A 22,347-nucleotide genomic window follows, 5' to 3' on the forward strand; every position below is an offset into this window, starting at 1 on the left:
CAGGCAGCGAGCTCCAGTGTTATGCTGAAGTCAAACCATTTCAGGAATGCAAGCCAAGGCAATCAACTAAGCTATACACGCTCTGCACACTCATCACCAAGGCTAATGTTGTTAACAATAAGGCCACTTACACAACAACACAACCATGCAACAACTGCCATGCAGCAGAATCCACACAGCACAGCCGCCCTTTTTCAACACACACACACACAAACCTGACATAGGCACATACCAGTGTAACCATGATGTCAAAGCAGAAAAAATACACTGCTTTTCAGGTTGTACCAGGAAACATGAAGCTTTCTAAACTACACAGTGTTTGAAATGTGGACTATTTGCAACAGCGCCACCCATGAAAGAAGGCCTTACCAGAAACAACCAGGTATTCAATGGCAATGTAACCACAATTATATTTTCTGTATTCATATTTATGGCTAAATGTTTTACAATTTGAATAATAAATAATGTGGACATAACTTTTAAAAGAAAGTGACATGCAATTTTTTAAGGATTTCTCCAGAGACACCCCCCCCAAAAAAATATTGCTGACTATAGGTCAGCCAGAAATATGTTCCTTAAAATGCACAAGGAGAAGCAAAACAAAGCAAGCAAGCAAGCAAACAAACAAAAACAAACTATTTGAGAGTATATATGTTAACTAGCACCTTTCCTTTTCCACCACACAAAGTTGCATCACTGAAAACAAGTGAGCATCAGGAATACAGGAAACACAGGTTTCTAATTAAATAAACTGATAGACATGAGATGGTTTGTCTCTTTTGAAACCATTAAACACTGAAATCCACTGTGACTATTTTAATGGTGGGTCGGTCATAGTTCCACTTGGCTTCCTTTGATCAAAAAGTAGCCACGTTAATGAATGAACACATTTGCATAAAAGTCAATTTAAATGACCAGTAACACTGACAGCATATTTGTACTGTAATTGCACTGTGTATTGTATAAGAGTATTAAAGTGTCCAAACTGCACAACTTATCCACAGGTGTTCCTCAGGGGTCAGTGCTCGGACTTCTTTTCTTCTCAATATACGCCACCTCATTTGGCGCAATAATCCACTCGCATGGTTTCTCGTACCACTGCTATGCTGATGATACCCAGCTACCCAAGACTGAGCTCCTTGTTCTTGAGCTCCTAGTCTTATGATCCTATACTTTATTAGGCTATCATCATGATAAGAATAGACAAGTGGAATAACAACATTCTCATGATGTGTGTGCATGGAGAGGTTGTTCCTCATAAATTAAGTTAATTTTAAACTAATGATGTATTCCACTTGTACAAGTAGCCTAGATGTGCACCATATTGCAACTGTCCATTTGAAAAGCATAATGTTGGCCTGATAAGGCTAAAACTGTGACATGATGAATGGAGCACATAGTTAAAGGACAGATTACGAGTGGTTCAGACTACCGTTTTCAGAGCGTATAGCTTCACTAAGGAGACTCTGGGAAACAGTCTGTGAGCTAAAGGGTGACCTCAAGGTAAAGCTTATGATGCATGTAGCACTAAGGAGGCTCTGGGAATCAGGGACCTGAATTTTTACTGAAGTACCATTTTCTATTCATGGCTTTTACTTGTAATAGAGTATTTTTAGACCATAGCATTTCTACTTTTACTTAAAACTAAGTGAGTGCTTCTTCCACTACTGCAATCATTATGACGTACCTCTGTTATCAAGGATGACATACGCTGATGTGGATCAATATTTCAAAATGAGCGTAATTAACTGAATATATTTTATGTCTAAAGAAAGCAGAGGGAGTGAACGTCGTTTGTAATACGACTGCGAAACTGATCAACTTCCTTCAGATTGCGGGGAGGCCAGCAGGCTGAACAAGGCCTAAATATGACCTGAACTTTTTTGAGAATCAAAACAGTGAAAATGGAGCGTGATTAATTGTTTAGGAGTTCAAGGGTGTCGTGGGTAGCATGACAAAAGCATTATGTGCGTGAATAATTACTCTACAGTCATTCTCTGGGCGACCTTTTGTCTGACCCTGTTTAACAGTCTAGTTAGAAAAAAGAAAGAAATAGGTCCGCCATCATCCTTAAATTTTATTACAAAGATTTGGTGGGTTGGACGTCACTGACCACCCGAAGACGACAGCACTGGTATATCTTAATTAATAAAGTAATATTAGGCAACCTACTTCTGTTCTCTCCTCTGTGTCGGCTCTGGTAGTTTACAGTCACGCTCTTCCAAGTGGCTTTTTAATTTTGGATGGGTTTTAAGTGATCTGGGGAAAACTGCATTTTCATACTGTGTACCATGACCATGAAACAATCTACAAAAATAATCTTAAATTAGATTCACTACTAACCGCTCATGAATTTAAGAGCGTCATAAAGACTGTGGTGATTTTGTTTTATTGTGGATTTTTGTTTAATATATTGTATTTGTTGCTTTTTAATATGTTGCAAAAGAGATTTTCAGTCTCAGTGCGACATCCTGGTTAACTTAAAGTAAAAGTTAACAAAAAAAAAAAAAAGAAGAAATAAATAAAATAAATTAAGAGAGTGCATATAAACAGTATATAAACAGTATAAACAACTTCTACAAGTTTCTTAACTGTGACCTGATATGCAAATATAATTACTAGAGACTTTTAGATAGATATAATATTTGTTAATTTTTACTTTAAAGAAGTATGTTTAAAATGTAATCTGTATTAAATCCATGTTGTGATACAGTATCTGTCTATTGTCTGGACAAATAACTTCAAACCCCATTCATGAAACATTCATTTTTATACCATATACCATAAACTTTAAAGGTGTTTTGTATAATAAAATGTGTGTGACGAGAAGAAATAAATGTTGGCAGCTCTGGCGACAAGAATGATATCATGTTCAAAGTCCAACATTTAATCAAACACTAATGTTTCCTGTCTGTGTGTTTTACAGATTAAGGGTCAACACGCTTTAAATTTAAATTATAGCAGATGTGTGAGTCACGTCCTTGATGAGCAGATATTACAGTAACCATTACGTCTTTATTGATTATGTTCATTCCCTTGTATGGAGATAGTTGAGTCGTCCACGTGCTCATATCATTATAGGTGGGACCAAGTCATTGTTTTGCAAGTCACAAGTACGTCTCAAGTCTTTGCACTTGAGTCCCAAGTCAAGGCTGGAAAGACAAATCTCAAATCCTAAACAAGTCACAATGTGCTCCTTACCTTTCTTCATGCAACAGTCAGAATCCGTTGCATCTTCATCTGTAATTTTCTATTCTGTATGTTGTAATGATGTTTTTTGTTGAACACTTTTTGTACACAAACAGAATGACTTTACTTTACTTTTAACTGAGGCTCAGTAACATAACATCAGTTCTTCACGGTTCTCTTCTGCAACCTGATTGGATGCTGTCGGATTGGTTCAAACAAACTGGATCTGGGGACTAAGCGTCAACTTGCTGAGAATGAGCAGCATTGAAGTTAAATTAATTGATCCGTGACACACTTTTTAGATAACATACTTTGTTTATTGTTTGGGGGAAGGTTTCAAGTATTTTCGAGTCAAAAGGATCAAGTCAAAGTGAAGTCACGAGTCATTGGTGTTAAAGTCAAATTGCAAATCTTTTTTTTCTTTTTTTTTGAGTCTGTTATATTCAATGTCTCTCACAAGCAAACTGATCAATTTAAAACAGAAATAATGGCATTAATTCAGAACAGAATGGAACATTTCTGTGCCGTAACAAAAACACAAACATAACTTTTACTTTGTAAATCAGTTCTCTTCATCTGTCTATCTGACAATTAACCATGAAAAAATAAAGCATTTCCATTATTCCATTTCAGACTTCACGATCATTTGCAGGCGGAGAGTCCAAATCCAAGGCAGAGCCACTCGTTTGTGAACTCTACAAAGCCCGGAGCTTTGGTGAGTCCACTTCCTGTCCACACAGGAAACAGAAAGACAACAATTAACAGTCCTTCTTGGACAGGGATGGTTTTCAGTTTACACGTTTTAGAATTGGGACTGGATTAAGACTCTGATAAGAAAATACAAAAATACATAAACATGAAATGAAATCTAATGAATTTCAAAATAAAAGTCAACCTACCTTGAATTACATTGTGGAGGTTACAGTAATTGGTGCCGTTATCAAACAGGCTGAACCAGAATTCAGACACGGACGTACCCTGAACAGCAACCAAAAATATGTTCATGTTACATTTTGTAATAAGTTTATTTAAATAGACCTCTTTAAATGACCCTTTGTTTGTTCTGTAAACAGCATTTTGCTTTTACCCCTCCAATCATTATATCCAGAAATTTAAAGACACAAACACAAAATGTTCTTTGTGTGTTGTATATTCAGAAACAGTTTTACACCTATTTTTGCATTGTTCTCACACGAAGAAAGACCTCTGTAGATTTATAATTGATCATATCTTTAAAGATTTTACATTGTAACAGGAAACTGTGGTGTTTGGTTTCATTATATACCTCAAAAAAGAAGACATACTTTTTCATATCACCTGATTATTATGCTGGCAAGATTTTTCATTCATAAATGCAAATTTTGTTGTTTTCCAGAAAAATGTCAAGCAATATGTGCTCTTCTTAAACTTCTTTCAGTCACATATTGGGACAGGCTTTGTATCAAGTTAGACCAAAACTGAAAATATAAGTCTAAAAGACCTAAAATAAGCCCAATTAAACACCATACACCTAACAATAGACTAATAAGCTCTATTCTCTATTCAATTCTATATAATATGTTCTTTATTAGACAATATTAGGCCCCTTTCTTGACTCTTATTAGTGTAACTTGGGAAACATTACAACAAAACTGTCATGTAAACTATAAAGTCTAACAAATGTACTGTAGACTAAATAGTCTAATAGGGTCTAACTCTTGAAAATAATACACCTCAGTTTACAGAACAGTTCTTTTGTAATATGTCCTTAATTACTCTCTCAGAAAGTCTAATAATGGTCTAATAAAGGGTCTAATACTACATAATAAACACAAAATATGACTTGTTACATCTTAGTGTACTGTAAAATAAAGTGTGACCCTTCTTTCTTATATGACCATCAAAAAGTCTATCAAAACACTACATTTTTAGTAATATTTTCGTGTAATTTAATATTTAATATATCTACAGTATTGGATGTAGGTATGTGTCTCACCTCTATATGGCAGCCCAGGGACATCGATGTGGGGATCATGGTAAAGTTAACAGCCTCGATCTGACCGACTGCAGAAGTGTGGTTGGCCTGAATAAGGCCTGGACCCACTGGACCGAGCTGCAACCACAAAAAAAAAGATCATTATTAACTACAGTTACATTCCAACCACCAAAATAAATGAATTTCTCTGAATTTCTCCTCCAGTTTCTCACCTTGTATGAGCCCATGGCTTTAATCTGAGTCACGATGGCCATGTAAACCTGATTACACGGCACTCCAACCAACCTGGGAACAGAAAGAGTCAAATACATCAGTTTATTTAGCTATCAAACCTACCAATCTGCATTTATATATACTTTTTCAGCTTGTTTTTTTCATTGAATCTTACAGTATATCCCCTCTACATTCACACTGTACTGGCCGGCTAGAGGAACTAAAACTAACTAATAGTCGATCAGAAATCACTGAAGTCATACCAGACAATCCTGCAGTAGGCGTGTGTTGTGTCCAAGGGTTTTCCACTCGTAATGATGCACACTCCTAAAACGAGAACGCAGGCCACAGCCAAAGCCCTCGCAGCCATGATGAAGTATGTTTCCTGTTCCAGAGTTCTCACAGGTCTGTGGGGATTTTTCTGCTGTTTGGATCTATATAGGACACTGCATGAAAAGGAGCAACTTGAAGACCATTGGCAGGTCATGTGGAGCCGTAGAAAAGTGATTTGCATGACGTTTCGCATGGACTGGACATGGCGTCTTTCACAGCAGCGAGGCTGGATTCAACATTCAGCAGAGGCCTCTCTTCAATGCACTACTACTGCAAAACAATGCTGTGCTGACCCACATAAAACAAGACACTGTACGTTTCTCTGTTTTAGAGCTGCACTCAATATTTATTTTTATTATTAATAATAGGGTGATTATAATCTTGAACTGTCAATTGATTGTTTGATCTGTAAAATGTCAGAAACAAATGCCCATCAAATGTTTTTTTTTTCATATTTTTTAATTTTTTAAAAACTAATATAACAATCCAAACCCAAGAACATTCAGTTTATGACCACAAGAGAAGAATAAAACTGCATTTGTTAATATTTGAGATGATTCTGGGTACTTTTGCTTAAAAAATACTACTACAATAAAATAGATTACCAAAATTATTGTTCAAATTAGTAATAACTTACTAATTTCTTAATATATTTTATATATTTCAGCTCTAGTCTGTTTTGACTGCAGATTTAAATATCAAGTATACTAATTATCCCCCATTAATACTATAATACAGTAGGATCTTTCATAATAATATGAATATGAGTTAGAACTTGTATAATAATATATAGTAATATTAATGTTCCTTCAGTCAGTTCTGTACACAGCAGCTGCTGGCTATTATAGACCTTTTATTTACTATTTTCAAGAAATTAATGTCTTAAACAAGGCCTTAATGTAATCCCCACAGCATAATTTTATTCTGCAGAACTTTAACTTCCCTGTGCTTAAAAAGTACAGCCTCAGATGTACATAATGTAGCTTGGACTGTTTTGCATCAACTACGACAAGGATTTGCAATTAAGCCTCTTAAACTTTAGCAGAAATACACCAGAGGGCCAAAACCATGGACACCTCGTCCTCATACTTTTGGTCTGGGGCTGTTTTTATGGTTTGGGTTAAGCCCCTCAGGTCCAATTATGGGAAACTGTAATAATTTTGTGTATTCTGTGAAGGGTGTGCTTAACTGTGGAAACTCTTTTCTGTTACACCATGAAAATTCTCCTGGTCTTTACACAAAGTGAGGTCTGTAAATAACCCAATATGTGTACTATGGTTTAACAAACTTTTACACAAATAAACAGGAGTATGTGTCAAGTCATTTCCTCAGAGCCTCTTTGCCGGTTGGAGAAGCATAGCTCAAAATATATGGCATATTAAAAATAATACAAACAGTATAATGGGGGTCCAGAAGGGATGCTGTAATTGTACAATTATGTCACACTTTATTTGGATCCAGTTTATATTTATAAACATGTGCTATGACGAGAACTAGCTAGTAAGTTAGCTACTACTACAGACGGAAAAGTGAAAATTAGGACAGTTATCCTAAGTTAGGAGAAGTGATTTAATATTTTAGAAACTTAGGATGCTTCTTTAGTACATGTTTACTCTCTTAATCCATGATAGAAGCTTTAACAAGGAACAATTCATCTGTAAAGGCTTATTTTCCCCCTAGTCAGGTCCTAACCCTAATTACCATGGCAACAAAACAATTAATATAGGATCTTCAATGAGAAGGTTTCTGTAATACAGGCCCAGGTCCCAAATTTAGAAAGGCATATTAATGCTGATGTTTTTTGGAATGAAGTGAAATCTTAATCACATATGAGGGTGATGCTCAGGTGTCCACATACTTTTGGACATGAAGTATAGGCCTATATGTTAATTGTGTCAGTTAATTTTCATCATCTTTAACGAAATGCTACAAAACTTGGCTGATAGTTTTTGATTGACAGGCTCATCTGTTGTTTCTTTTTTGTTTAATTGCATCTTTGTCTTTTTGAGATGTAGTTTTAGTTGTGTTTTTTCCTGATTAAATTGAATTTTTGTTTTTTTTTCTACATTGAGATAAAACAGGAGGTTACAATAGAATTACTATAAATTATCCCACATGCTAACTCTATTAATCTGGAATGTCATCCCTGGAAACATGTGTCCTTGTTTACTATATATTACGTCTCATTACCGTATGGTTGAGGTTTGCAATTCATCGTGGTTTCATTGTTCTCATAACTGATTATCTCACTGTTATTTCTTGAAACAAACATGCCTATTGTTTCACAAATGCTTGAGGCTCTGCACGGCCTAACCAGTGTGACAATTTGATAGAAGACCAGAAACAATGAACAGAACATCACAGTCAACAACTGGCTTTTATTCTCATTCATGTCATTTAAACTCACTGAAAGCACCACAATACCCCTCAGGCAAACGTTTCTACTATATTTCTGCTTTTAAGCACAACTGTGGGCTACAAAGTGTCATTTGCAGTGGTGGAATATAATAAAGTAAATTTACTCAAGTACAAAATAGAGGTACTTGCACTTAACGTGAGTATTGCTTCTTTACAATTTTAGTAACTGATTGCTTTTCAAATGACATTTTTTTCAGCTTTCAACTTTCCTGTCCCATTAAAATCTCCAGATATTGATTTTGAATGTTTGTGATAAACTGAAGGATGAAGAGTAACATTGTTAACATTGCTGTCTTAAGTTAAATAAATAATATTAAAATAATAATCAAAATAATATTTTAAAACCTTCTTGAGTTAGCTGGAAAATGCAGTGTCACAATGCTATTATTATTATTATTATTATTATTATTATTATTATTATTATTATTATTATTATTATTAGTAGTAGTAGTAGTAGTAGTAGTAGTAGTAGTAATAGTAGTAATAGTAGTAGTAGTAGTTGTTGTAGTAGTATATTTGCAGTAGTAGTAGTAAAATTAAATCCTTCAAAAATGTTAGTGAATAATAACAAGCAGCTTCTGACAGGAAGCAACACAACAAACATATGATGATCTTATATGATATAATGAATTAATGTCGATTAATCTACCCAACAGTATTGTTCCTATGTTTATGTTTCTCCTGTTAATAGTATTTCTATTTTTGGTTTTATATTTCCTTTGTTTAAATTGTTCATTTTTTAAATATTTCCTCTTACTTGTGTTTTTTTCACAGTACATTGACTTAGTAAAGTAAAGGATCTGAGTACTTTTTCTATCACTGGTCATTTGAAAAATCCACATCAGACTGTAAAATATGTGCCTCCTCTCTGTCTGCAGAGGGCACCAGACCACAACACTCGACCGAACCTTGCAATCCTGACAGGCCTCTGAATCCAGACTGTCTCTATGGGATGCAAAAATGATCTGCCTTCATGAAGATGCAAATTACAGAAGAATATTAAAACGTGAATGCAGAAAGGAACAAAGAAAATATAGCATTTAAAATGAGCTCTCATTGGTGACTTTAGGGCCTGACAGTGCAATACACTTCCAGATCAAATCTGGTGGCTCTCACAACAGGCCTGGAAAACAAACCTGGCAATAAATAATAAGAATGTTTTATAGTGTACAAATTATGCATCAGACTCAAATTCTTGTAAATGTCTGAGCTGGGTGTCTCAGGAGGTCTGTCCACATGGGGGAGGTGGTTGTAGTCATCCTTCTCCTGCAGAATCTCCCCGTGGTCGTGTCCGTCTGAAACATGTCAGCCATATAGATGAATGAGAGCGACAATCTTCTTCTGTCACTAATGAGGAGCCCTGCAGTGGGACGGTGACTCTGGGATTATGACTCCAAAAGCTCATTTACCATAAGAACTTTTTTTTTTTTTTATCATTTTGCATCCTTGTTTTACCTTGTTTGTTTTTTCTTCCATTCGTTGCTGTCACAATGGCTGACTGTATTGATTTAGTCTTTCAGCTTATTATCAGTAGTGTTGTTTGATTTTGTTTATGTATTAGTGTTCCTTTTTTACTTTTACTTATAAACTTTTTATTTATTTGTCACTCACTATGCCACCGGACAAAATCCACAACAAAACGACATTGATGACAAAAATAGAAATACAAGTTAACATAAATATACTCCCCAATACTGGAAAAGAGATATGTAAAAGGGAATAAAACAAAAACAAGTCTAAACTGATGGTTCTTACTGAGGATGTCTTCATGGTGTTCAGGACCCTCAACTTTGGTTGTAAGTCTGAAGTGAGGAACAGCCATCAGAACTGGATCAGAGGACCACAGAGACCTGCTGGTGACAAACTGTGTGATCACAGTAGATGTCTAACGTAGGCACATTCCTGACCATGCAGATCTCTTAAAGTCATCAGAAGAATCTTGAATTTTGACATAAGACACAAATAAAACCCATGTGGCCATGAACTTCCTCTCCTCAGTCAGTAGAGACAAAGAATATTTCTGCAGCCTTGAACATGAAAACTGAACATGAATATGTTTGATTTAAATCACAGCTGATGGTCTGTAGTCATCTCGCTGACAAATCGATGTCAGAGGCAACGCAGTATGCGGATGGTCATTTTCTCGGCCGTTTGCAGGGATGGTCAGTGCGATGGTGACAAATGCTGCTGTTGAGACCATCTGCTGAGCGAAGAGCACAGAAAGAGTCACAGTCTGTCACTCAAGATCTGTATCATCTTCACACGTTCTCCGAAATTATGATTTCATCCTACATAATATGCTATTTGCTTGTAACTGAATTTGTGTAATAAGGTTTGATTTGTGCCTACAGGCCTGAAGTCTCCCATCAGACAGGGTTTATTAGTTCTAACAACGTGCTTTAAAAATGAGCATTACTAAGGTTGTGTCGACCAAAGGCATTAATAACAACAGATTTAGGGTTACCAGAGTGTAGCTGATGTTTATCTACCTCCAGCATGAGACCTTTTGCCCTCTGACCCTCTGAAAAGTGTTGCAGACTATAGGCAGATTATGAGACAATGGACCCCTGGGCGCGGACTTGCAGCCAACAGCACATAAATAAATTCACCTGGGTCTCAACAGGATTTACAGCACACACGCGCAGTTAACAGCAACAGCATATTGGATTTGTCCCCACAGAGTCGAAGGGCCCATATTATGCACGCTTGTACGCTAAGGCTGGGAGGTCCTCTCTCTCTGTAAGGCATGAAAGACACTGGATTTTATTTATTTATAAAGCTCTTACTGGTCTTTTATCTCCTTATACCCGTTCAATGCCTTCTTTTGATGTGGGCTCTTACCAAACTCGGTCAAGTGATTGGATTACACTGCAGGTGCCGGCTGTTTTTACTGAATTTGGAAAATACAGTTTTTCATATTGTGCACCTACAGCGTGGAGCAACATGCAGAACAATTTAAAGCTTTCCTCATTTTTTATCTATAGGGCAATTTAATTCTTCACCTGTATCATATTTTACTTCCATGTGTTCCTGTTTTCCTGTTTTATTATTGATGTTTTTATTTTTTCTTAAAAATTTATTGAGCCTTTTATTACTTGCCACTTTAATTAAGTTTCTCTTTGTGTTTTTTTTTTTTTTTTTTTTTTTTTTTTTGGTCTATGAGGTTTTAATTAATTGTTTTATTCGGCTAAATTGTAAACAAGGTTTGTAATATTAACAGTTCCCTCTGCTGCTCAAATGTTCAAGCAGCTCCAAAACCACCAAACTAGTTGAACTGGTTCAGAAGAACTAGCTGCTACAAAAGGCATTTTCTTGGTCCTGCACTCTTCTACATCAGGCAGAACCTTCTGCTCCAATAGGCGTGCCTTTACAGTAAACAAATTGCTGTCCTTTTGTGATTGATTAGCATCAAAATGCTCTGTAACTTTTAATCATTTCTCCTTATTGAGAACTTTTAATAACACCTCAGAGGGATCCTGCAAAAACTCATCAACAGAGGCCATGTCCACAATAAATACTGGTAGCTGGTACCCTGAACTGGACAAAATCATCAAGTCAAAAGTCAAAGTCTAGCGTGCTATGTAGCAACAGCTATGCCAGCCTGGAGGCAACTGAGCAACTTCACTTCTGACAAGCTACTCTCAACCCGGTGAGCACAAAGCAGTCAAATATGGAGCACGCTTTCCCCTAGCTACCAACCTAACCAAGGAACTAACTAGCTAACTCAACCCCTAGATTTCATGTGAAAGTTGTGGTGGGAAGATTAAACACGGAGGCCAGTGAATCGGTTAAGCAACCAGCGTCCTGGCGACCCACCTAGACAGTCATGGAGGTGTCCCCAAGACAACTGTTCTAACCGCACTAGTGCACAAAAATAATAAACTAAAACAACAAACAGGTCCAGTCACCCAGAACACATTCCTTAGGCCTACTGGGAAAGTTACCCCCCAAAAAACGATGCCTGCTCTGAAACATACCAGGCTAACGCCTATTTTCGAGGCATAGTAGACAAGACACTGGGTCTCTCTACCTGGACAACTAAACTATCAACCAGAGTGTGAGGAACTCCCTCCAACAGTGTTTAAGAGAAAACAAAAAGAAAACACTGAAAGCATAAAACCATACAAAATGTATATTCTCCCCACTGTCCATACTGACTACTTACCATTAAGGAAAAACACCAATTGTCAAGTAAAACACTAAACAGAAATTTCCCTAAGGGATCCCGAAGATCCTGGACAGCCCTTGGAGGAAGGCAACACAGTGTAGTCAACAGCTCAATGAGTTTGAAAATACCCCAAAAAATAAAGTGAGATGTGGGCTGTAGCTGTAGTCAGTAATGTGTGGATGGATGGATGTGTGTGAATGGTGAAATGAGGATGCAAACCAAAATATATTTAAAACATTGAGAAGACCATGAGGTGTAATGGAAGAAGTCACAACAACAATTATAACTTACAGGTACAGATAAAAAAAAAACCCGTAGCATTTGTTGTTGGCTCATTAAAATGTCAGAAATGTTATTAATTATTTTATTCATCTAATATTGAATTGACAATGTTGTATAACTCATCTATACAGCATACGAATAAATCATTTATTAATCATTATGTCTGACACTTTAAAAGACTGGTATGCTCTGTTTTTATTTTATATAATTTTTTAAAAAAGAAATATAGCTTTTTAAACTGTTTTATCATTACCAACTTGTTTTTATTGCTTGTGTCATTTTATGTTATGTGTCTCTGATTTTATTTTCTCTTGTAAAACACTGAGTGGCATTTTTTGTATGAAAGGTAATGTATTCTATATTACTATTATGATTCTTAGTAGTAGTAGTTATTGTAGTTGTATTGTGTTATTTATTCATGTGTTTATTTATTTATTTTATTTGTTATTATATTGAATTAAACGTAATGTATTAAAATAACTGTAAGGTTCCAGACTCGTAGTTCAGATAGATTATTCTATTAATAATTAATTAAAAATATACATAAATATTAAAAACAAACATGTATAAGTTCTTAAAAAAATGTTGAAAAATAACTGTTATGTGTCAATGATAAACTTTGATTTATTGTCAGATCTTGACTATGCAATGATGTCAGAAGAACTGTAGTCTCGTGATCTCTCGCGATAGTTGACACGTCCCGCACTGGCTGAGCTTATCCGGTATCTTACCTCGCCGTCTGAGTTCGGCTGTTGGTGGAAGTGGACACAGAAATAAGCTGAAACAAGGTCAGCAACTGTCTTTCTGCACTTTAAACACGTTTCACGGTTAAAGTCGATGAGGTTTAAGTTTCCGACCACTTCGTGCTGCAGCTCAGAGTTTATTGCACGTTGTTTTCGGCTTATTTAAACGAGTTGCTCCTAATGTTTCAGTTCTGCACGAAACGTTCCTGTTAGTAAGTTACCGACTACCATGTTGCAGCAGCTGCTAACGTTTTGCAAACCGAGCAAGTAGCTATGAAGGGAGGAAACAAACTGAACGGTTAAACAGACCCTGATAGTTTTAATGTAGTTCGGGTCTGTGAAGTCCAAAGGTCCCTCCGCTGCAGGAGCTGTTGCATTCAAACTGGTCAATGAGTTGTCTGAAGCTATTATAGCAAACACGCCCTCCTGTCTGACCTGTAACATCTGCTGCACAGACCTGCTAAACCTTCACCAGATCAGATTTTTGTCTCGTTTATAAATAACCTTGAAGAGTGCACTCAGTAGAGTGGCAATGTCAACTACTGCAATGTCACCACAACTCCCAGATGCAACCAGCAGAGATTTACCAACTTCTCACTTTAAACATTTTTGCTTATTCAGAACATTTAGTTTTTTATTCAAAACATTTAGTAATTTATTCAGATCATTACAACAAACCAGGCAGCTTCACATCAATACAATAGATGTAGAAGAAGAAGATGCTCTAAGTGCTAAAAAAAAAAATATATACATTTGAAAAATTCAACAGTGGTGTCTTTTTCCAGATGTCACGACTCTTTCTACTAGAAAGAAATTAGCTCCTTAATGAAACTGTGTGGGGAAAAATGTGTCCTGCAACAGACTAGTATGTAAGACTCGTCTCTGGCCAAGGAGTTGTTGATGACTTGCCAGTTAATTACAGTGAGGAGTCAGCAGTCTGCGTAAAAACAGAGCGGTCAATAATATGAGTTTGTAGACATTTTTCAAAAATTGTGAATCACCACAACCACAGGGGGTCCTTCAGCATCCAACCATAAATGTTAACAAAAATATTATATATACTGATGTGTCCAGTAGTGTGTGAGATTATCTGTGGACAAGCTCCAGCCCTACTACTACTACTACTACTACTAATAATAATAATAATAATAATAATAATAAATAATTAAAAATAATATGTCATTGCAGGTTTTTGGAAACCCTTAACACAAATCATGCCAGAGTTGAGTGGGAAGGTCCAGACCGTCCTGGGTCTAGTGGATCCTGACCAGCTGGGCCGCACCATGACCCACGAGCACCTGACCATGAGCTTTGAGTGCTGCTACTTCCCTCCTCCTCTGGGCGACGAGGCGGTGGCGGAGGACCCGTTCCACATGAGGCACATGCACTGGCTGAGACAGAACCCATACAGCTGCCACGAGAACCTGCTGCTGCAGCAGGAGACCGCCGCCGTGCGGGAGGAGCTGCTGGCCTACAGGAAGGCCGGCGGGGGCACCATCGTGGAGAACACGACCACGGGCATCGACCGGGACCTGCCCACCCTCAAGCAGCTTGCCAAGGACACCGGGGTCCACATCGTGGCGGGAGCAGGGTACTATGTGGACTGCACCCACACCGAGGCCACCAGGAAGATGAGTGTGGAGAAGGTGTGGACCAGTCTGAGAATCTAAATCTGACTTGTTTCAGATTTAATCAGTGATTCAAATGACTTCAAATAATCACAAGTAACATAAAATATGTCTAACATTTCTCTAACTAAATGCTCATTTCCTGCCCATCAGCTCACTGACATCATCGTCAGCGAGGTGCTTCATGGCGCCGACGGCACAGACATCCGCTGTGGCGTGATCGGGGAGATCGGCACCAGCTGGCCCATCACAGAGAGTGAGGCGAAGGTGCTGAGAGCCACGGCTCATGCTCAGACCCAGCTCGGCTGCCCTGTCATCATCCACCCTGGGAGGAACCCCGCCGCTCCGGCTGAAGTTGTCCGGATTCTTCAGGAGGCCGGTGGTGACATCAGCAAAACTGTCATGTCACACTTGGACAGGTGAGAGATCTCTAGTTGAATGAAATAAAAGGTTTGGAAATTTTACACTGTAATCGGCCTTTCATATATCATTTTTTTTATTAGTTAGAATTAAAATCAGGATGACCTTTTCTATAAACCTCACACTTTATCCTTGGCTTTTAATTAGATATGTGCAAAATAATTATTCACTCATTTCACTTTCTCCCACGCTTGAAGACCGACAGTCCTCTTCCTGTTGGGGTCATAAGACGATTCAGCAGATTTCCTTGGATGGCACACAGTAGAGATTGAGCCAGGCATGTGCACAGTTGATCGCCACACAATGCATGCTGATTACATTTGTGTCAGGCTTGATCTCTGGCTCTGACGTCTTATTTTGGAGTTAATGTTATTCTAAATTTTTATTTTTACTAAAAATCAATATTTGTTCCAAATATTGTTTTTTCAGTCAGGGTTTCTCAGACTAGTCGACTATAAAAACCATATTCAGCAGCAGCCAACGCTGTGCATTGACAACTAACCTTCATCTGTGGTTTTAGCATGATGCAGTAAAAAAGTAGCAGCAGCAGATATGCAGCTGGGGGCGCTGTGGGGAGGTGTTGAAAAGTCATAGTTGTCATGTGTGACTTCAGCACTGTGCTGTGTGGGGTGCTAAAGCAGCAGACATGCAGCCGGAGCAAGAGGCAGAAAGAAACATGGCGACTGAAGGTGGAGACAACTTTGGTTATTGCTTGGACAGTCTTTTCCTACGTTACACCATGTCAAATTGGTTGTGGTAGAAAGTAGTTGCACACTCATAGCCACAATGCAAAAAACAATATTCTTTATTTTACCAGCGTTTTGACATGGCAGTCTTCTTTTAGGTATTGATCATTTTCAGTGATTTAACGTGTGTGCGTTTCTCCAGTATTGGTGTTTTCCTTCCTCCTACCAATCCTAAATGCCATGTTAAATAAACAACACTTATGTTATTTAGAGCCATCTCTGCAAAAAGACAGTTGTGTTGTTGTAGATTCTGGCTCATCTTTTACTGCTTGATTCCACTGAGCACGTCATGTCTGTGCCACAGTTTTGATCTGTCCTCCACACGTCTGCAGCCCCCAGCAGCAGCGTTTCAGAAGTGTTTCAGCAGCACAGTGAGTCACCCGTCAGATTATGAATTACTTGCTCAGATTTTGTGGATTCGGTCTTCTTTCTTTGCTCTCGATGCTTCTGCCATGGACACTACATAGTTAAATAGTTTCTTTTCTGTCCATTTTTATGATTCTGAGTCTGCATGGGGACTTTTATTTTGAAAATCAACTGGATTCTCTCTACTTTTTCTATTTGACTTCCTGCCCGCTCAATCTGCCCTGTGCTAAATGATGTGACATCCATCAAAAATAGACGTGACATGACACAGATGTGCCCGGTGGAATTTACCCGTTAGTTTTTTGGGTTTTTTTTATTGCTAACATGCATCGGTCAAAAATTAAGTCACTTCAACTGTTTACACAGTCAGTGAGGCTGAAGTCTATGTGAACCAAACTGTGAATCATTTTTAACTGCTTTCACAAAAAAAATCATTAGATGACCACATTTTCCAAAATCCTTGAACTCTTTTCTCATACTTACTTTGCCGCCTCCAAAACAGTATATCTGCAGCACATTAGATTTTTCAACAGCTAAAAACACTGTATTTAAAAAACACATTTAAAACAGAATCATGGCAGAAGTTGTGCATTTCTGCAGAAACTATTTCGAAACATAATCATAGAACATTTACAATAAAATGAAATAATAATCATTCCAAAGACAACTGATTGCAATTTCATCTTAAAACCCAGATGTGGTGTTTGTAGTTGTCTTGTTATCAAACAGACGAAGAAGGACAGTACACAGTACTGTAAAATATGAGTGATACATTTTTTTTATAATTACATTATTGTACTTGTTTGTTTCATCTCTGTTTGTCACAAATAAATTACTATCTAGACAGATATAGAAATAGAGGATATTTAGGCTAATTACTGTGATCTAGATTCATTGTCATTACATATAGTTTAGTACAGTTGATAAAGGTTATTCTCTAATGAAATACTGATTTCTGTGGTGAATCTTTCAGACTTCAAAGACAAACGTTCATTATTCGTGTAATGCTGCCTGTTGTCAGTGTTTCTTTTAGGCCAGTGTGGTGTGAGTGACAGTGTTTGCTCTCTGCGGGAGAATTGTTATCTTTGTTTTGCTCGAACGAGCTAATTTTGAGACAAGTGTGAATTGTTTTCTGGTTTGAGTGAGTTTCGGAGGTAAGATTAGCTGTTCGGCCTGTAAGGCACCAGACTGTCTGAAGCGTTTTGAAAAGGTGGCTTCATTATTGGCTGTTGCTTGTTAGCGATTGAAAAAAAAAAACTGTAACAGCTTTTCAGAGTCATCTGAGGACAACTGTCCCCAGATTGGTCCCACCTACATTTGTTAACCCTTTAGTGGTTGTATTTGAGACTTTTTTTTTGACAAGACTTGATGATTGTTTTGGGATGAAAAAAATATGATTTATCTATAAACTATAAACTAGTTGACTACTTTTATCAGTAGTGGATGACTTTTACAGTTTGTTTGTTTGTTTGTGTTACAATTGCTTAAGCACAGTTTTGAAAACGAGGCTTATTTTGTCAAAACACTACACACAATTCACACAATGACACACACACACAGGCAGCAGAACACCTCAGATCTTTTGCTAAATTAAATACTTCATTCAAAACTGTACAATATTTAGTAAAAACCCAACTTGATCACCATGTGGCACACACATGCTCCATATGATCTGTTTTAGGTTGAATCAGTTAGACTCTAATGTATTCAATCTCAAAGATTTTTTTCTAGATATTATTAGGGTAAAGTACATGAACATATGGATCAAACTCAACACAAAAAACAGTCCTGCCTCTCTCTACATTGTAGAAACAGCCAATACAATCCAAATTTTGCATTTTGCTCTGAAAATCAGAGCAGACCATGTTATAAATAGCATATAAACACAGCAACAGCATTTGTACGGACATAAAAAAAAGAAAGCATGAATTATAATCAGGCTCTGGGTTACATTGTACTGATTTTAGACTAAAGTTGTTTTTTCACCTGTGCTCACGTCACAGTGTCCAAATCACTGATGCAGCAGCGTTTCTGTTGAGGTTGGCCTGACCTCTGTCCAGCCTCTCTCGGTGTCAAGCCCGAAGTTTACAACATGGTCAACCAATGTCGCTAAAATCACATCTGATGAATTTGGTCCTCGTATTCTTTGTTCACATCCTCCATTGTTGTTGAAGACGGGTACACTCACCTTATTTCTGTGTCCAATGTAGAGAAGGGTGCTTATAGTTGTACAGATCTGGGCTGAGGTTTTGCTCCCAGAGTGTCAGGTTTCACTAACTGTGTTATATTTAATTTCAGCGTGTAAATTATCGCGTGATTTACCTTCATTTCAATAACTTTATGTCACTTCCTGCAGGACTTTCTTTGACAATGGTGAACTGCTTGAGTTTGCGAAGCTGGGGAGTTACCTGGAGTACGATCTGTTTGGAACGGAGATGCTGAACTACCCGTACAACATGGCTGTTGACATGCCCAGTGACTGCCAGAGAGTGAAGGCGTGAGTAACGCTGATCAGGGTTAAGCTCGTCTTGTCTGTGCCGTTTTTGCGATCAGAGTGTGAACAAATCATCCACACTTTTTTTTAATGTCACCTCAGTGTTCAACTTTGAGATCAGATCCCTTTTTGCTTTCTTCTTTGAGCGAATCTCGTAATATTTTCATTCATATTCATGCCTCAGGAGGATATTATTTAGAGCAGAATGGTGCTTTTGTGTTTTACTCCCCGTGGAGAGAAGAGCGTGTCCTCCAGAACAGAGAGACACTGAACTCCGGAGGGAGGAGTGCGTGTCAACAAGAGGAGTGATGAATGAGTGATGTTCAGATATAAAGACAGGTTTAACAGCACATGAGTGCATGTTGACAAATACAGTATGTTCTTTAACTAAAATCGGTAGCCGTGTTAAGTTTTCACGTTTCTTTTTTGGTGCTCAGCTTGGCGTTCCTCGTGAAGGAGGGTTACGAGGACAAGATCGTGATCGCACACGACGTCCACACCAAGAACCGGCTCACCAAGTACGGCGGCCACGGTTATTCCCACATCCTGAACAACATTGTGCCGAAGATGCTGATAAGGGGCATCTCGCAGCACCAGGTGGACAAGATCCTCATCGACAACCCCAAACGCTGGCTGACCTTCAAATAAAGCAAATAAAAAGAGACCCAAGGGAGGCTTTTGATGTAGCGATTATTTTATCTTCAGATTATGACCAAATCAAGACTTTATAATCTGCACTTTAAGAGATCTTTGCAATAATCACAGTCCAAACTCATCTATAAATGTGAGTTTGTACAGCAGCGTCTTGCTGCCACACCAGAAAAAGAAAAATGCATCAGCATCAAGTTGTGATAATCTGTTCTCACATTATTACATCATGGAAACTTATCATGTTGTAAAAAGAAACTTTCCTTCTCATAACAATATACTGTTTATCTTGTTATAATGTGAAAAGTTCATGTAATAACATGATAATTTATTGCTATAACACTATAAAATTTAGAGTCATAACATGATAATTTATGTTGTTATAAGTTGATAACAAGAAACTTTTATTATATATAATAATATACAGTTTATCTGGCTGTAATTTGAAATGTTTCATGATATCATGTCACAAGTTTGTCACAGTGTATATCTTGTATCTTGTTATGACATGAAAAACATTTTTTTATAACAATAAACTTTTAAATTTGTAACTTTATAACTTACTTATAACATTGTTATCACGTTATAACAATAAACTCTTCTCTGGTGTAATGATATGTTATTTATCTTATTTAACATTAAATCATTCTCATACTGAAGTGATGCATTGTACATCGTAATAACATGAATATCAACAAGTTATATTCATATATGATTTTATCTTGTCATTACATGAAAAGTTTCATGTTACAACTTGATCATTTATTTAATTTATACAATATGAAATTGAGTTTTAATGTAATGCGTTATATTGTTATAATGTGGCATAACAATATAAGTTATCATGTTATAACTAAGTTATCATACAGTAAACTTTTCACATTAAAACATGATACATTTTTTTCTCTTTCTGGTGAGGCAGCAGCACGCTGCCGTACTTTTGGACACTCAAACCAATGAATAAATGTTACAAAATAATTATAGCGTATTGTTTCATCCAGCTGAAAGAGTTTTAATAGAGGCCCTTATTAATTAAAACTTGATTTTATTCTTGTTATTATTTGTGATATACATCATTAGCTTTGTAAGCAGATTATGTAAAGCAGAATGCAGAATCACAGTGCCTCTCATAAGCAATCATGTTTTGGTCCCATTTATGTCACAAAATTAGCTTTTTTTTTTCTTGTCTGCAGAAATGTAAAGAGAAATATTTTCTTTTCTTTCATGGTGCTCACTAAAATGGTGCTAACTGATTTTTCAGTGTCAGTGTCGCTTTCTTTTGTATCTGTAAGTGACATTTCTGCAAACACGTTTTCATGGGACGAGAATAATCAGTATGCTGCTCTGCTCTCGACACATTGCGGCTGTGTTAGATGAGTTGTCCTGTTGCCCCTCAGTGGGTGTCTGGGTGTCTATGGGAGGCTGACTGGCTGGCAGGCCCACGATGAAGGACATGCTCTCCTCTCATCTGGGAACAGGTGGCCTCACAGGGTGACTTCGCTGCATGATCAATGGCACAATCGCCACAGCTGACTGTGCACCACCAACAACTGTGTATATAACTTTGATTCATCTTCTGAGAGGATTACAAAATGAGCCAGAGCATTTAATTGTGCATCATAGTATTTTGCACATTAACTGACAGTCTGCAAAGTTTGGATTATTAAATGTGGGGTTGTATGAGGTACTCAAAGATAGTCAGTGTGTTATCTACCAGAGATGGCGGTCGACACACCACCTGTTGAAGAAGCAGAGAGGAGAACCAACAAGGAAGCAAAGCCATGAACTGCTGTGGGCTAGAATGATATCAGACTGAATAGTGAACTTGATACGCTTCATTTCCACATCCTCAGCAGATTCAAAGCCCTGGACCCAGGCAAGCTGCAGACAGGGTCAACATGTTTTAGGCACTTAATAAAAGGTCTGCTGAAGACAAAAAAATCAGTATCAGTTCCAGTGTATACTATATTTAGAATATTTTCACCACGTTACCCTGCTGTCAAACAGCCTTTTCCAACAGGAAACCGTTGTTATATAAGCCAAATACAGCGGTCATTTTATCTTTCAGAAGATGAGAGTTGCTGGCCCACTGCTGCCTCAAGTGTTTGTTTCATTTGTTATAGTGTGACTTTGGTTAATCTGAACAAACCTTTTGAATGCCAATGTCACACAATAGCACAAACAAACTAACCAACTGAGGCAGCGGTAAACCAGCACTTCATGTGTTCTGCAAGGTAAAATGACTGATTTTGCCAATGGAGTCTGGTGGCTTTGGAGAGAGCAATAAAACAGCTTATACAACAATATTTTCCCATCAGAAATATCTGCCTGTGGACAGGGTCAACAGCAAAATGTACTTCAGCCTTAAAAAAAATCAAGATCTGTTTAAGTGTACACTATATTTTGAATATTTTCACCACTTTGCTTCATTGTCAGACAGCCTTTTCCAACAGGAAACCGTTGTTATATGGGTCAAATATTGCTCTCCCCAAACTGACCAAACTCCACTGGTAAAATCATTAATTTCATCTTGCAGGACAGAGGAGTTGCTGGTTTACTGTGGGCTCAGTGTCATACCTTGGTGGTGTTATTGTGTGACTTCTGTTATGTAAATGGAAATTTCCAATTCACTGAAATCAAACAATAATACAAATAAACAAAGTAAGTAAGTCAGTGGTAGACCAGCACTCCCTGTGTTCTATGAGGTAAAATAAGTGATTTCGC

At 37.4% G+C, this 22,347-nt stretch overlaps 2 protein-coding genes across 2 annotated transcripts; one reads left to right on the forward strand and one right to left on the reverse strand.

Moving 5' to 3' along the window:
* Positions 1-3,628: 3,628 nt before the first annotated feature.
* On the reverse strand, positions 3,629-5,798 carry LOC146317794 (uncharacterized). The gene is made up of 5 exons (XM_084732836.1): positions 5,641-5,798; positions 5,377-5,449; positions 5,165-5,281; positions 4,089-4,167; positions 3,629-3,917 (listed from the first exon to the last, which is right to left on the reverse strand). The coding sequence occupies exons 1-5, from the start codon at positions 5,745-5,747 to the stop codon at positions 3,832-3,834; spliced, it is 462 nt and encodes a 153-aa protein (XP_084588962.1). The 5' UTR covers positions 5,748-5,798; the 3' UTR covers positions 3,629-3,831.
* Positions 5,799-13,251: 7,453 nt separating this feature from the next.
* On the forward strand, positions 13,252-19,884 carry pter (phosphotriesterase related). The gene is made up of 5 exons (XM_084733133.1): positions 13,252-13,366; positions 14,510-14,967; positions 15,103-15,368; positions 18,838-18,978; positions 19,413-19,884. Exons 2-5 carry the CDS (start codon positions 14,536-14,538, stop codon positions 19,621-19,623), a joined length of 1,050 nt encoding a protein of 349 aa, XP_084589259.1. The 5' UTR covers positions 13,252-13,366; positions 14,510-14,535; the 3' UTR covers positions 19,624-19,884.
* Positions 19,885-22,347: the final 2,463 nt, after the last annotated feature.

Source organism: Lutjanus erythropterus, chromosome 12 (genome assembly GCF_056507025.1).
Source record: "Lutjanus erythropterus isolate fLutEry1 chromosome 12, fLutEry1.hap2, whole genome shotgun sequence".
NCBI classification, from domain to species: domain Eukaryota; kingdom Metazoa; phylum Chordata; class Actinopteri; order Lutjaniformes; family Lutjanidae; genus Lutjanus; species Lutjanus erythropterus.